This window comes from Hoplias malabaricus, chromosome X2 (genome assembly GCF_029633855.1).
Source record: "Hoplias malabaricus isolate fHopMal1 chromosome X2, fHopMal1.hap1, whole genome shotgun sequence".
NCBI classification, from domain to species: domain Eukaryota; kingdom Metazoa; phylum Chordata; class Actinopteri; order Characiformes; family Erythrinidae; genus Hoplias; species Hoplias malabaricus.
The window spans coordinates 51,992,945-52,006,841 of record NC_089819.1 but is presented as its reverse complement, the minus strand read 5'-3'; the positions used below and the strand labels follow the sequence as shown (position 1 = coordinate 52,006,841).

At 45.3% G+C, this 13,897-nt stretch overlaps 1 protein-coding gene across 3 annotated transcripts in view; it reads right to left on the bottom strand.

Moving 5' to 3' along the window:
• LOC136677079 (myocardial zonula adherens protein-like) overlaps nt 1-12,900 on the bottom strand; it is a 27,572-nt gene extending 14,672 nt beyond the window's left edge. For 2 of the 3 annotated variants that reach the window (XM_066654471.1, XM_066654472.1), the window contains exons 1-2: nt 12,566-12,900; nt 9,052-9,138 (exon numbers count right to left, since the gene is read on the bottom strand). In XM_066654471.1, the coding sequence (XP_066510568.1) occupies nt 9,052-9,138; nt 12,566-12,628 (150 nt within the window). In that variant the 5' untranslated portion in view covers nt 12,629-12,900. Of the gene's footprint in view, nt 1-2,034; nt 2,116-9,051; nt 9,139-12,565 lie in introns of those variants that run through there. The other variant, XM_066654473.1, reaches the window with a different exon arrangement.
• Nucleotides 12,901-13,897: the final 997 nt, after the last annotated feature.

Below are 13,897 nucleotides of genomic sequence, written 5' to 3'. Positions count from 1 at the left end.
CTCGAGAGCAGATGCTCATCATTAGACGATCTCTGGTGCCTTCCTGACGTTCCGGATATGAGCCCAGGCAGAAAGATAAGATGAACCCACAACAAACGTAATCCCCACGGCGTGGCACATCTAAGACTTTTCAAAGTTTCTGCTTAATACAATGGTGAAAGTATAAACAGTGTCTTTCAAAGTGGTTTGGTAAGAAATGCTCCATTGTTGAACTGTTCATATTGGTGTTAGGAAACAGACATTTAAATAACCTTTAAAATTCAGAACTTTTTATCGACATAATGTTGTCTATATCGATTATATACATTATTTTTATTCTGTTATGTCCCCACTGTATGTTCATATACTGTCCCTTTAAAACCACGCTACCAAGCTTTTGTCATGTGATTCTGCCCCCTATCTGCCACATGGAGGAGAACCTAAACGCTGAGGCCGACCGAGCGACTCGAGCAGCCCGTACCAAAGAAAAACACAGCGTCTGTGGTTTGGACGTGCTGTGTTTGACTATCATTAAGACGACGAAGCACAATCACACACCAAATATAAACAGTGCTGAGAAAACAAGAGAGGAACAAGCTCCCAGCGACATTAGAAACACTACCCCAGCTTTAACACTGGAGCATATTTACAGCACAAGCCTCGTCACTGAACTGTGAGGGTCACAAATACAACAACAAAATAATCGTTTGTTAATCGTAATCGTAGTAAAATGTACAATTAATTGCGATACTGATTTGCGCTCATATCGCCCAGCACTATCACACAGTCATAACAAACCATTATAATATTAAACATTTATACAGACACTGCCTGTTTATATGCCCTTCTGTACAGTGTGGGACTTGAGTGTTTTATGTCCCGCTCCGGGTGACTGTCTGTGAGGAGTGTGGCGTGTTTTCCCTGTGTCTGCGTGGGTTTCCTCCGGGTGACTGTCTGTGAGGAGTGTGGCGTGTTTTCCCTGTGTCTGCGTGGGTTTCCACCGAGTGACTGTCTGTGAAGAGTGTGGTGTGTTCTCTCTGTGTCTGCATGGGTTTCCTCCAGGTGACTGTCTGTAAAGAGTGTGGTGTGTTCTCACTGTGTCTACCTGGGTTTCCTCCAGGTGACTGTCTGTGAGGAGTGTGGTGTGTTCTCCCTGTGTCTACGTGGGTTTCCTCCAGGTGACTGTCTGTGAGGAGTTGGTGTGTTCTCCCTGTGTCCGTGTGGGTTTCCTCCGGGTGACTGTCTGTGAGGAGTTGGTGTGTTCTCCCTGTGTCTGCGTGGGTTTCCTCCGGGTGACTGTCTGTGAGGAGTGTGGTGTGTTCTCCCTGTGTCTGCGTGGGTTTCCACCGAGTGACTGTCTGTGAAGAGTGTGGTGTGTTCTCTCTGTGTCTGCATGGGTTTCCTCCAGGTGACTGTCTGTGAAGAGTGTGGTGTGTTCTCTCTGTGTCTGCATGGGTTTCCTCCAGGTGACTGTCTGTGAGGAGTGTGGTGTGTTCTCCCTGTGTCTGCGTGGGTTTCCTCCAGGTGACTGTCTGTGAGGAGTGTGGTGTGTTCTCCCTGTGTCTACGTGGGTTTCCTCCAGGTGACTGTCTGTGAGGAGTGTGGTGTGTTCTCCCTGTGTCTACGTGGGTTTCCTCCAGGTGACTGTCTGTGAGGAGTGTGGTGTGTTCTCCCTGTGTCCGTGTGGGTTTCCTCCGGGTGCTCCGGTTTCCTCCCACAGTCCAAAAACACATGTTGGTAGGTGAATTGATGACTCAAAAGTGTCCGTAGGTGTGAGTGTGTGTCACCCTGTGAAGGACTGGCGCCCCCTCCAGGGTGTGATCCCGCCTTGCGCCCAATGATTCCAGGTAGACTCCAGACCCAATGTGACCCTGAACTGGATAAGTGTTACAGATAATGAATAAATGAATGTTCAATATGTCCAGTAAACACCTTCTTTAATCCAAAATAGTAGTGACCGAGACATCAGTGCAAATTGATCAACCTGTACCGACTTTCTATTTGAGAAAAACTATCAGAGCCTTATCCGAATGAAGCTTGGCTTGTGTAACTCACCTGTAAATGCGTCCGCAATCTATGTCCCTTATGTAACAGGTGCTCTTTCTATAAGAAGGTCATTCCAGCTGCCCTGAGAACATTCATTCCACTTACTGCCATGTCTGCAGCAATGCGTCAGGTACCAGGGATTATCATTTCCATCAACTTTGAGAACAGAAAACCTGTTGAATTAAAACACCCTTATAACAGCAGCCAATGGGCAGGGTCCTTAGCATGAGCTCATAGGCTTCTATTATAAGCATGTTTTGAGTCAACAGCCCTTGTTTTCTTTAACAACATTCATGGAAACCTGCCAAAATCGTTTCTGATAAACAACCGGAAGCTACTGATAGGACACACAGAGATAACCCTGACTCCTGGTAAAGACAAATCTAAGAAACAAACTGTGCCTTTAATGTTGTTGCACTGTATTACAATGAAATTGCGCTGATGCATTTAACCAGTTTGTGGCAGTGGACACACATAAATACTCACACAGTAATGCACTAAGGGAAATGGGCACACACACACACACACACACACACACACACACACACAACAGCATGGTAGGCAGCCATCCCAGTGACATTCACTCACGAAAACATTCACGAAAGCCATGAATGTTGATTGAGGAGAGAGTACTGCTCCTTCACAACTCTATTGCCCACATTTTTCGTGAGACTTAAGCTCGGTCCCAAGAACACTTCTCTGATCTTTAGGTCACAGCTAACTCAGAGATCCCAAATAACTCTTTATTCATTCATTCATTATCTGTAACCCTTATCCAGTTCAGGGTCGCGGTGGGTCCAGAGCCTACCTGGAATCATTGGGCGCAAGGCAGGAATACACCCTGGAGGGGGCGCCAGTCCTTCACAGGGCAACACACACACAGTCACACATTCACTCACACACTCACACCTACGGACACTTTTGAGTCGCCAATCTACCTACCAACGTGTGTTTTGGGACTGTGGGAGGAAACCGGAGCACCCGGAGAAAACCCATGCCGACACAGGGAGAACACACCACACTCCTCACAGACAGTCACCCGGAGGAAACCCACGCAGACACAGAGAGAACACACCAACTCCTCACAGACAGTCACCCGGAGCGGGAATCGAACCCACAAATAACTCTTTAGTTTCTCCCAAATAACACTCAGATCAGGAGGCAGACAAAAGAGACTTTAGCTGAAGTTTCCTGCTGCTCAGAGAGTTCTCACATTTCTCCCTTTGAGTTTTAATGGAGGACTCAGTAACATCTCATATTAGGCTCTGATTTTCGGAGGCATTAGCACACGTTTATCTGCAGCTGGACTAAAGGACGCAACTCAACCCTTTCGCATCAGCACTAAGAGCCTTCTCAGCTTTGAAGCTAAATGTATATTTTAAATTTTAACCTTTTTCTGTACTTTACTCTAAGGATTTGAAATGAAATTGCCATTAAATCTCCTGAGCCATCAACGAGCGATAGCATTTTCCTCTGGGAACACACTGAGGTATCCTTTTAATGCAGATTCTATGAGGGATGTGAGGGAAGGTTTCATCGGAGAGAAGCAGCAGGTGCAACATGACCCCGTCTCCCACTGGGGATTGGGTTTCTACACACACCCTTGTCATTTTGTGGCGGATCACTATCAATTTGTTATTGTTATAGCAGTAACTGAATATCCACTATTTAAAGGGAAGACATGTCTCCTGACTCCTCCTCTTCTCAGCTATCTTGTCTTGCCTGTTTTCTTGGCCTCTCTCCGTCTCCTTCGTCACTGACTCTTTGTCTTGATCCCCGCCCTGGTTTCTCTCGGGTTAAGAGCGTCACTGTTAATCGTACACTATTTGTGTTCAAACATACCACTCTGTTTGTGAGATCTTCTGGACCGGTGGTTAAATCTGACTGATTTAAACTGGGCTCTGCACTTGGATCATAAAACATGGGAAAATAGTCTAAAACTGTCACTGAAAGCTTGGAATCGAGTTTCATGCTTGTTATTATACAGTACTGCCCTACAGTCTATATAATTATCGCTCAAAATATGTCAGATACAACACCTGTAACACATTTTACTGTTCTGAGAACATGTCTGACCTGCCACTGACGTTCCTTTTCTCAGTTACAGCCTGGTGATGTGTTTTAGAGTAAGATATTTGTGCTTGTTTACTGTCAACACACCTGTAATGGCATTATATCTTGATTCTCAGGGTTGTACAGTTCTTCAGAGGCCCTGATGATCACAGTCACAATCTCAGTGGAGCCTTGTAAAACTTTTATCAACTCGGTATCGGATTACAGACAAATTAGATACAGGCTTATGTCTCACTGGAAAAATGTTTTGCATGAATTCCAGTCATAGTTCTTTTCCGTTTCGATTGCGTTCCCTAATTAAAGTACTGAAGTTACCCCCACAGTGTTACCCCTCAGTTTTTCTGAGCTGCAGAATAATGACAAAATACTAGTGCTGAAATAACACAGCTACATACTGCACTCGTGATACACCTTTGAAAACATTACGGAACAGATCCACACCCTGTCTAATCACGAAAGCTAATATTGCAGTAGCTGTCTTGCCCAAGGATGCTTAATGATACAACACGATGTGTTTGCCTGGGTAGGACACTCAACCGCAGCCTGTGAGCTGGAGGGCAGATGTTGTCCACTGTGCTATCCAATCTACAAACTGAAGATCAAAAAGGTAATGTCACAGCTGCACTTGAATGCCATGGCGCTATAAGTATTTTAAAAATAAACTCTTTATAAACTTTCTTGGGCGGCACAGTGGCGCAGCAGGTAGGGGCCTGGAGGTTGTGGGTTCGATTCCTGCTCCGTGTGACTGTCTGTGAGGAGTGTGGTGTGTTCTCCCTGTGTCTGCGTGGGTTTCCTCCGGTGACTGTCTGTGAGGCGTGTGGTGTGTTCTCTCTGTGTCTGCGTGGGTTTCCTCTGGGTGACTGTCTGTGAGGAGTGTGGTGTGTTCTCCCTGTGTCTGCGTGGGTTTCCTCCGGGTGACTGTCTGTGAGGAGTTGGTGTGTTCTCCCTGTGTCTGTGTGGGTTTCCTCCGGGTGACTGTCTGTGAGGAGTGTGGTGTGTTCTCCCTGTGTCTGTGTGGGTTTCCTCCGGGTGACTGTCTGTGAGGAGTTGGTGTGTTCTCCCTGTGTTTGCGTGGGTTTCCTCCGGGTGACTGTCTGTGAGGAGTGTGGTGTGTTCTCCCTGTGTCTGCGTGGGTTTCCTCCGGGTGACTGTCTGTGAGGAGTGTGGTGTGTTCTCCCTGTGTCTGCGTGGGTTTCCTCCGGGTGCTCGGGTTGGCATTGTCTCACACATTGTTAAACCAGAAGATGTTGAATTATAACTCGTCCCTAGAGAACATTTTCAGTCGATAACAGGAAAAACTTTCAATGAACTACAGCTCAAGGACGTCTGTTGTCCATTAGGGCATGGTTCCCACTGAAATCAACTGTGCACTAAAATGTCCTTGTGAACACAGCCTCACTCTTTAGATGCTCTAAAGCGTAGGGTCCATTTGTATTTGTACAGTGTGCTGAAGGCTCTCCTCCAAGAACCCGCCCTGTGACGTATGCATACTGTCCCATAATAACCACAGGCTATCAGAGCTATGACACAAACACCCAGTTATCAGCTGAACTCTGATGAGAAGGAGGTGTGGAGTGGGGTTGGTGGACACTTGTCAGGCCAAGGTACAGAGAGGACACACACACACACACATTACTGGGGTGTTGGTCTAATCCATATAAAGCTGTCATACTATCTCTTACACATTGTCAGAAAGTGTGGTGTATTTTGTCCTTTAACGTGGCTAGGAACCACCACCTTTAACATGAAGTTGCCTTTTGACTGACGCAATCAAAGTAAACAGAGGCTGGTGCAGTGTAATGCGGAGGGACAGTGGGACAGACAGGAAATCTCATTTAACAGCTATTTAGTGCCTCAAATAAAGGTCTGAAATAACTTTCAAGACAAAGTGCTATACAAATTATGAACTTATTTTAAATCCAGTGACTGTATCTCATTCTGAAAGCCATTTATAGTGAAAGCAGCTGCTCAGAAAAATTAGCACTGAGAATCCACAGGAAAATACCCACAATTTTTAGTCGTCTATGCGGTTTTTGCTCCACACACAGAGTAAAATATATGGGAAAATGCACAAATACTCACTCTATGTTATAACCACTATCTCTCCTTTTAAAGTACACTGCCACTTTCTTTCAAACACACACACACACACACACACACACACACACACTCATCTGTCAGACTGACCGCAAAATCTGTAAACATCTCACAAAATGGTTCTGCCACCTTTGGTAAACATCCAGCTCAGGTCTGAGAGCTATACAGGAGCTGGAGAGAGATTCACAGCAGGTGAAAATGTCCACAGGTGTGAGTCATTGAGTCTGTGTATGGCCTTGTGGTGGGCTGGTGCCCTGTCCAGGGTGTGCTCCTGCCTTGCGCACAGTGATTCCGGGTAGGCTCCAGACTCACCGCTACCCTGAACACTATGAAGCAGTTACAGACAATGAATGAAATATATAATATATTTAACAATTCATTCGTTCTCTGTAGCCACTTTTCCAGTTCAGGGTCGCTGTGGGAATCACTGGGTGCAAGGTGAGGACATGTCCTGGACGGGGTGGCATTTCTTTCCAGGGCGACACACACTCACACATTTACACCTCTGAACAATTTTTGAGTGTGGTGTGTTCTCCCTGTGTCTGCGTGGGTTTCCTCCGGGTGACTGTCTGTGAGGAGTGTGGTGTGTTCTCCCTGTGTCTGCGTGGGTTTCCTCCGGGTGACTGTCTGTGAGGAGTGTGGTGTGTTCTCCCAGTGTCTGCGTGGGTTTCCTCCGGGTGCTCCTGTTTCCTCCCACAGTCCAAAAACACACGTCGGGAGGTGGATTGGCGACTCAAAAGTGTCCGTAGGTGTGAGTGTGTGAGTGAATGTGTGACTGTGTGTGTTGCCCTGTGAAGGACTGGCGCCCCCTCCAGGGTGTGTTCCAGCCTTGCGACCCTGAATTGGATATGGGTTACAGATAATGAATGAATGAATGAATGAATGAATAATATAATATAACATGTGCCACAGCAACTGAAAAACACAATGACATTGTACATACATTGCTACTTTGTACTGTGATATTGCAGTTTGGTCACCTGTGTGAGTGTGTGTGTGTGTGTGTGTGTGTGTGTTATCAGTGAGGGAACTTGGTCCACAGGGCTTATGTAATTAAGAGTTTCACTGGTCACTGGATAAACAGCTCTGTGACGTTGCTTTATAATTCTCTAATGTTAAAGTAAAATGCGTGACCAAACTAGGGCTAATTTTATAAAAAGCTAATAGAAGCTAGTGCACACCATCGGTCTGTTCACAGAATATTTATCAGTGGCTAACATTAGCTTTTTTGACTGAACTATTTCTTGAAAGCAGTATACATGGATTATGACATTCATAGTGTGTGTGTGTGTGTGTGTGTGTGTACACGTGTGGGCCACACCTCCACATACAAAGATAAGAACACTAAATCACTGAGGCTACACCACTCACATCAGGTTTGTACACATTTCTCTGTACACTAGTGTGTTTCAGATATTTTCACACTGAAGAGAGCAATGCTGAAGAAAAAGATGTGAAACATTAGGAAAAAGAATCTAATCAATGAGAATGAGCCTCAGGCTGAGACTCATTTGATCAGCAGCATTGAGGGCTGTCACCATTTCTCACTGAATCCTTTCATTCCTAATGAGTCAGTGATAATTACATTTGACCTGATGTTAAAGCAGATTCCCGGGGGGCTCCGTACACACCGAGAGCCCTCGGCCGTTAACTGGATAACTGACTACAGACACTGAATGAATGAATGATGCTAAAGCATTCTAAACTGTTCTACTGCTCTGTCATACAGTAAACAGAGCCTGATTTTTTGGAAGATATGTTACCTTACACAACAAACATGAAACATAAAATTATATTTAATATATAATGGACTTGGGCGGCAGGTTGGTGCAGTAGGTAGTGTCGCAGTCACACAGCTCCAGGGACCTGGAGGTTGTGGGTTTGATTCCCGCTCCGGCTGTGAGGAGTGTGGTGTGTTCTCCCTGTGTCTGCATGGGTTTCCTACGGGTGACTGTCTGTGAGGAGTGTGGTGTGTTCTCCCTGTGTCTGCGTGGGTTTCCTCTGGGTGACTGTCTGTGAGGAGTGTGGTGTGTTCTCCCTGTGTCTGCGTGGGTTTCCTCCGGGTGACTGTCTGTGAGGAGTGTGGTGTGTTCTCCCTGTGTCTGCATGGGTTTCCTCCGGGTGACTGTCTGTGAGGAGTGTGGTGTGTTCTCCCTGTGTCTGCGTGGGTTTCCTCCGGGTGCTTCGGTTTCCTCCCTGTGAGTGTGTGAGTGTGTGTGTTGCCCTATGAAGGACTGGCGCCCCCTCCAGGGTGTATTCCCGCCTTGCACCCAATGATTCCAGGTAGGCTCTGGACCCACCGTGACCCTGAACTGGATAAGCGCTTACAGATAATGAATGAATGAATAAATATAATTGACTTGCCACTATTTGTACATAGTATTTTCCAATGCTTCTTAATTTATCATGGTCCGATAATGTATTTTGCAAACGTATTTGCATTTTTTTTAATGAATCTCTAATTTCTTACCAGAACAATAACATAATTTTGGTAGAAAAATGTAAAAATGGTTTAAACTGAATGCATTCAATATAAAAATGTTATTAAACGTATGTAATCATAAAGGCTTTGACTGTTTGACTGAAACAATCCAATGCATAATCAGCAAAATTAGATCTTAATATCAATATAAACATAAAAAAAAAAACACTTTAAAAGGTACCTCTGCCCTACTTCGTTTTTATGACTCGCTGCATGATCCCCTGGCAGTTTCTGTTTCTGTTAATGGAGGTGAAACGGTGTGATCTAATCACATGAAACCAGGGGAATTTTCTTCTGATGGAAGTGAGGGAGGAATGTGATAGGGTTTTTCAGAATGTGGAGACTGTAGTGAAGGATAAGAAGAAAACACCTACTGACTGTTGCGTGTTCTTCCGCCTCTCCTTCTGACTTTTAAAGGTGTCCTCAGGACGCAGGGTCAGTCTCAGCCTCCTCACTTCTCTCTGAACCAAAACAGACGCAAAGAAAAATCACACATGGTCCAAACGTTACGTTCCTAGAAATATTCTTTACCCTTTAAACATCGGTATAAACATACGGTCCCTGTTGCCTTGTGACAGTGAGGTTATAATACATTCCTGTCCAATGTCTTGATGATGCTGAAAACTGAACTGTCCCTGGAGAAATGATAAGATGAGTTTAATGCGACTGAATTCAGAGTCCTTTGCTGCGAATGTGATCTGATTGTGAGATCTGTGATGTTCCTGCGGATCCAGAGCCTCTTTACTGTCTGCTGCTTTTTAGAAGAATGTGGAGGAATGTAATTTCATAGAAAAACACAGTGAGTTCACATCTGATGATGCTTTACTGTTACAACAGCAACAGTGTTGCCATTTGTCCGCTGACTGTCCCAGAGACCTGGGCAGTTATTCTTCTCCTCTAAGTGTGTTAAGCTGTAGTTATATAAACACAGCAGTGTGAAAAGAAGTGGTGGCTGGCTTCACATGTCTCTGAGGAAGCATGTCCTACCCTTCACCCTCCCGGCTTGGTAGCATTCTGCATTAAAACCTGCGGATGTGTTCTCTCTAGACGATGTGTCTCAGAACCCGATTTAGGCCCGTTACATACAGAACCCGCTGCATACAGAACCGTTAGGTTTAGCGTCCGGTTCTTTAAAGCAGCGAGGGAAGGTAAGTGGAGGCTTGGTTTGTCTGGAGCAGAGTCAGATCATTGTTTACATATTTGCGATACGCACAGAAACAGGAAGTTAGGAAGCTTGAGCAATGAGGAAACTCTGCCTTTGGGAAAATAAAACAAGGATAATGATCTTGCAACAGTTGTGCACTGCTGGATCGCTCTGTGTTCTTCTTTTAAAGTGAGGAATGTCAATGAAAGGCTGCTTGAAGACCATTCTTTTTGAGTTTAACATTTCAGCTCAAGTGACAAACGCAATGCAAATACATTGGGGTTCAGTGTGCACAAACAACAAGAGTCCCTTTCCAGTCACTAGAACCTGAGAGCTTTATCATTGTCCTTCAGGCTGTGATATCTGTACGTGAAAAACCAGACACTTCTTGGCAGGAGATGCACAATTTCCTGCACAAACTGAGAGGGAGTACGTTACCTCTGCAGCGTTAGCATTAACTACAGTAATGTTCATTAAGGTTTGGTCTATTCTAGGTCTGTTTTAAACATAAAATCCCAAACTGTGTTTGTGTTGTTGTTCCTCTACTCTCTACACGTCTGTATTCACTTTATTAATCATTCATTCATTCATTCATTATCTGTAAGCGCTTATCCAGTTCAGGGTCGCGGTGGGTCCAGAGCCTACCTGGAATCATTGGGCGCAAGGCGGGAATACACCTTGGAGGGGGCGCCAGTCCTTCACAGGGCAACACACACTCACTCACACCTACGGACACTTTAGAGTCGCCAATCCACCTACCAACGTGTGTTTATGGACTGTGGGAGGAAACCGGAGCACCCGGAGGAAACCCACGCAGACACAGGGAGAACACACCACACTCTTCACAGACAGTCACCCGGAGGAAACCCACGCAGACACAGGGAGAACACACCACACTCCTCACAGACAGTCACCCGGAGGAAACCCACGCAGACACAGGGAGAACACACCACACTCCTCACAGACAGTCACCCGGAGGAAACCCACGCAGACACAGGGAGAACACACCACACTCCTCACAGACAGTCACCCGGAGGAAACCCACGCAGACACAGGGAGAACACACCACACTCCTCACAGACAGTCACCCGGAGGAAACCCACGCAGACACAGGGAGAACACACCACACTCCTCACAGACAGTCACCCGGAGGAAACCCACGCAGACACAGGGAGAACACACCACACTCCTCACAGACAGTCACCCGGAGGAAACCCACACAGACACAGGGAGAACACACCACACTCCTCACAGACAGTCACCCGGAGCGGGAATTGAACCCACAACCTCCAGGTCCCTGGAGCTGTGTGACTGTGACACTACCTGCTGCACCACCATGCCGCCTCTATTCACTTTATTAATCATTGTTAATTTAGCAAAACAATAACCAAATCCCTCTACGATGCACCAAATCATGTCCTAAACAATGTAAGTCATAAATCGCTATCTCTGTGTTTACACACAGTCTGCCCATAAACAGCTGTTGTCCATTGTGTTCTGGATGACTTTATTGAGGCTAAACTGAGAGGCCGTGTGCTGATTAGCCACAAGAAGGGCTCTCAGTGGCAGCTGACGGAGGCAGCCCTCGATTCAATGCCAGGCCCTGATAAAATAAACATGACATGGCTCGGGCCCTCACTCAGACGGCTCTTATTACACCCCCCACCAGGCTAAAGATATCCCTGAGCTAGCGGACGGACGCTGAGGATGATTTGCCGTGATGGACACAGGCTATTAAAGCACAGCTCAGAGCTCAGAGAGATGGACAAGGTGGACAGGGCGATGAGGAAAGCGCCTTGCGGACAAAACAGATGGGCAAACGTGGACAAACTGATAAGTCAACAAATGAACCTCACTGCTCAGGGGTCAGGCCCCAGCTGAGACCAGACAGAGGGAAGAAACAGTTACCGAGCAGGAAAGAGGAGGGCTGGGGAAGTTAGGCCATTGTTTTTATGTGTAAGGGTCCGGTGAAACAGGAAAATATGGAAAAGCATGAGATAAGGAAACTTGACCTTTGACAAAAATAAGATGCGTTAAGACTAATTATAATTTTATAGCACTAGAATGTGCCTTATTTTAAACCTGTTGAACTGTCAGAATCCCATTTATAACCGCATGAGTGCTTAATGGCTTTAAAGCAATAATTAAACCAGTAATTTATATATTTATAAGATTTCAGATTAATAACCAGAATGAAGCCTGTCTTTAAACTTTTAAAACTCACTCACAGCCTCAGGACTTCTACAGTTCTCTGTTTGAAATAAATGTTAGTAGCATTGTACATTGTAGTATTGATACACTATCTATCTATCTATCTATCTATCTATCTGTCTGTCTATCTGTCTATCTATCTATCTATCTATCTATCTATCTATCTATCTATCTATCTGTCTGTCTGTCTGTCTATCTATCTATCTATCTATCTATCTATCTATCTATCTATCTATCTATCTATCTATCTATCTATCTATCTATCTAATCAAGAATCAACAGACACTGGTCCCAAATTGGTGCATCCATAGAAACTTATCGCCTGCTGTCTTTTTGATTACATTCATCGGCTGGTGTGTGTGTGTGTGTGTGTGTGTAAGTGTGTGTGTGTGTGTGTGTGTGTGAGTGTGTGTGTGTGTGTGTGAGTGTGTGTGTGTGAGTGTGTGTGTGTGTGTGTGTGTGAGTGTGTGTGTGTGTATGAGAGAGAGAGAGAGAGAGAGAGAGAGAGAGCTTATTAACCTCTTCTCTCTTACCTCATTGTTCTGGTCCAGACTGGCCGTGGTGGTGACCGACCCAGCTGGGCTGTTTCTCAGCATGTCTCGCTCTTACTGTCCCTTTCAGTCCAAAACAGACAGATAAACACTCACTCCCTCAAACAACACAAGCCCAACACCTGCTCCCCCCGCTGTGGGCTACTCTCCAGTGGACGAGAGAGAGAGAGAGAGAGAGAGAGAGAGCAAAAAAAGTAGAAAAAAATTTCCCTCCAAGCAACAGGCCTGTGTAGAATTCCTTCCTCCGGATGACAGCAGACCGAGGCAGAGGGACACACACACAGAGAGAGAGAGGGGGGTATTCCAGTGTACACAGAGCCGAGAGAAAAGCAATACTGCACAAAGTAGAGAAGTCCAGAGTGACAGAGTTACACACACACACACACACACACACGCCCACACACTGGCTCCTCCTGAGAGAGAGAGAGAGAGAGAGAGAGAGAGAGAGAGAGAGAGAGAGAGAGAGAGAGAGAGAGTAGGCCTAATTATTTTCTACCTTTTGTTGTTCTCAGCAAAAAGGCAGCGGGTTCTTTGCAACATGCAAGTTGCAACCAAGTTTACAAAGAGGCTGAAAGTGTAGAATAGTATTAGGAACATTCCCAGCGCTGTAAAGTTTAATGGACTTCACATAATAACATTAGGGTTCTTTCTATAGAAACATTACGTGGAGATTCTCCAAACTTCACGTTTTTACTATTATTTTCATTCTTATTCATTTTTAAAATAAGTTTCATTACATTATTATTATTAACTCTTCGTTAACTCTTGGTTCAGCTCGTATATGTTTGCTACCAGAACACACCCTTGTATCACCAAAGTAATAACTTCACAGAGGAAGAATAAAGAGCTTTTTCAATCATTGATGTTCAAAATATGTTAAAAAAATGGACAAAATCAAACACTGAGACACAATGTTTTGTTCAGACAGTGACCGTATGTTTTGGTGGCTTTGTACATAGAGACAGCTCCGTGTCTCTGGCCTGTGGCTGGACCTGTCCAGCTGCATTTCTCCATCTCCTCCCAAACTCTCTCCCTCCCTCCCTCCCTCCGCCTGCGGCTCTCTGCGCTTTCACTGTGCTGCTGCTCGGGTGGAGTTCAGTCGCTGCCACACCCAGACAGAGAAAGACAAAGAGAGAGAGACAGAGAGACATTGAGAGCACCACCACTACAATGATGCCTTGCCAAAGCTCTGATCATGTGATCAACATAAAACTCACTTAACACTTAAACTGTGTACATGCATTTGCTCTGTGAGAAGGGTGTTTATTTACTTGTTTTAGTTCATTCACATGTGTCCTAGACTTATTCATTCAT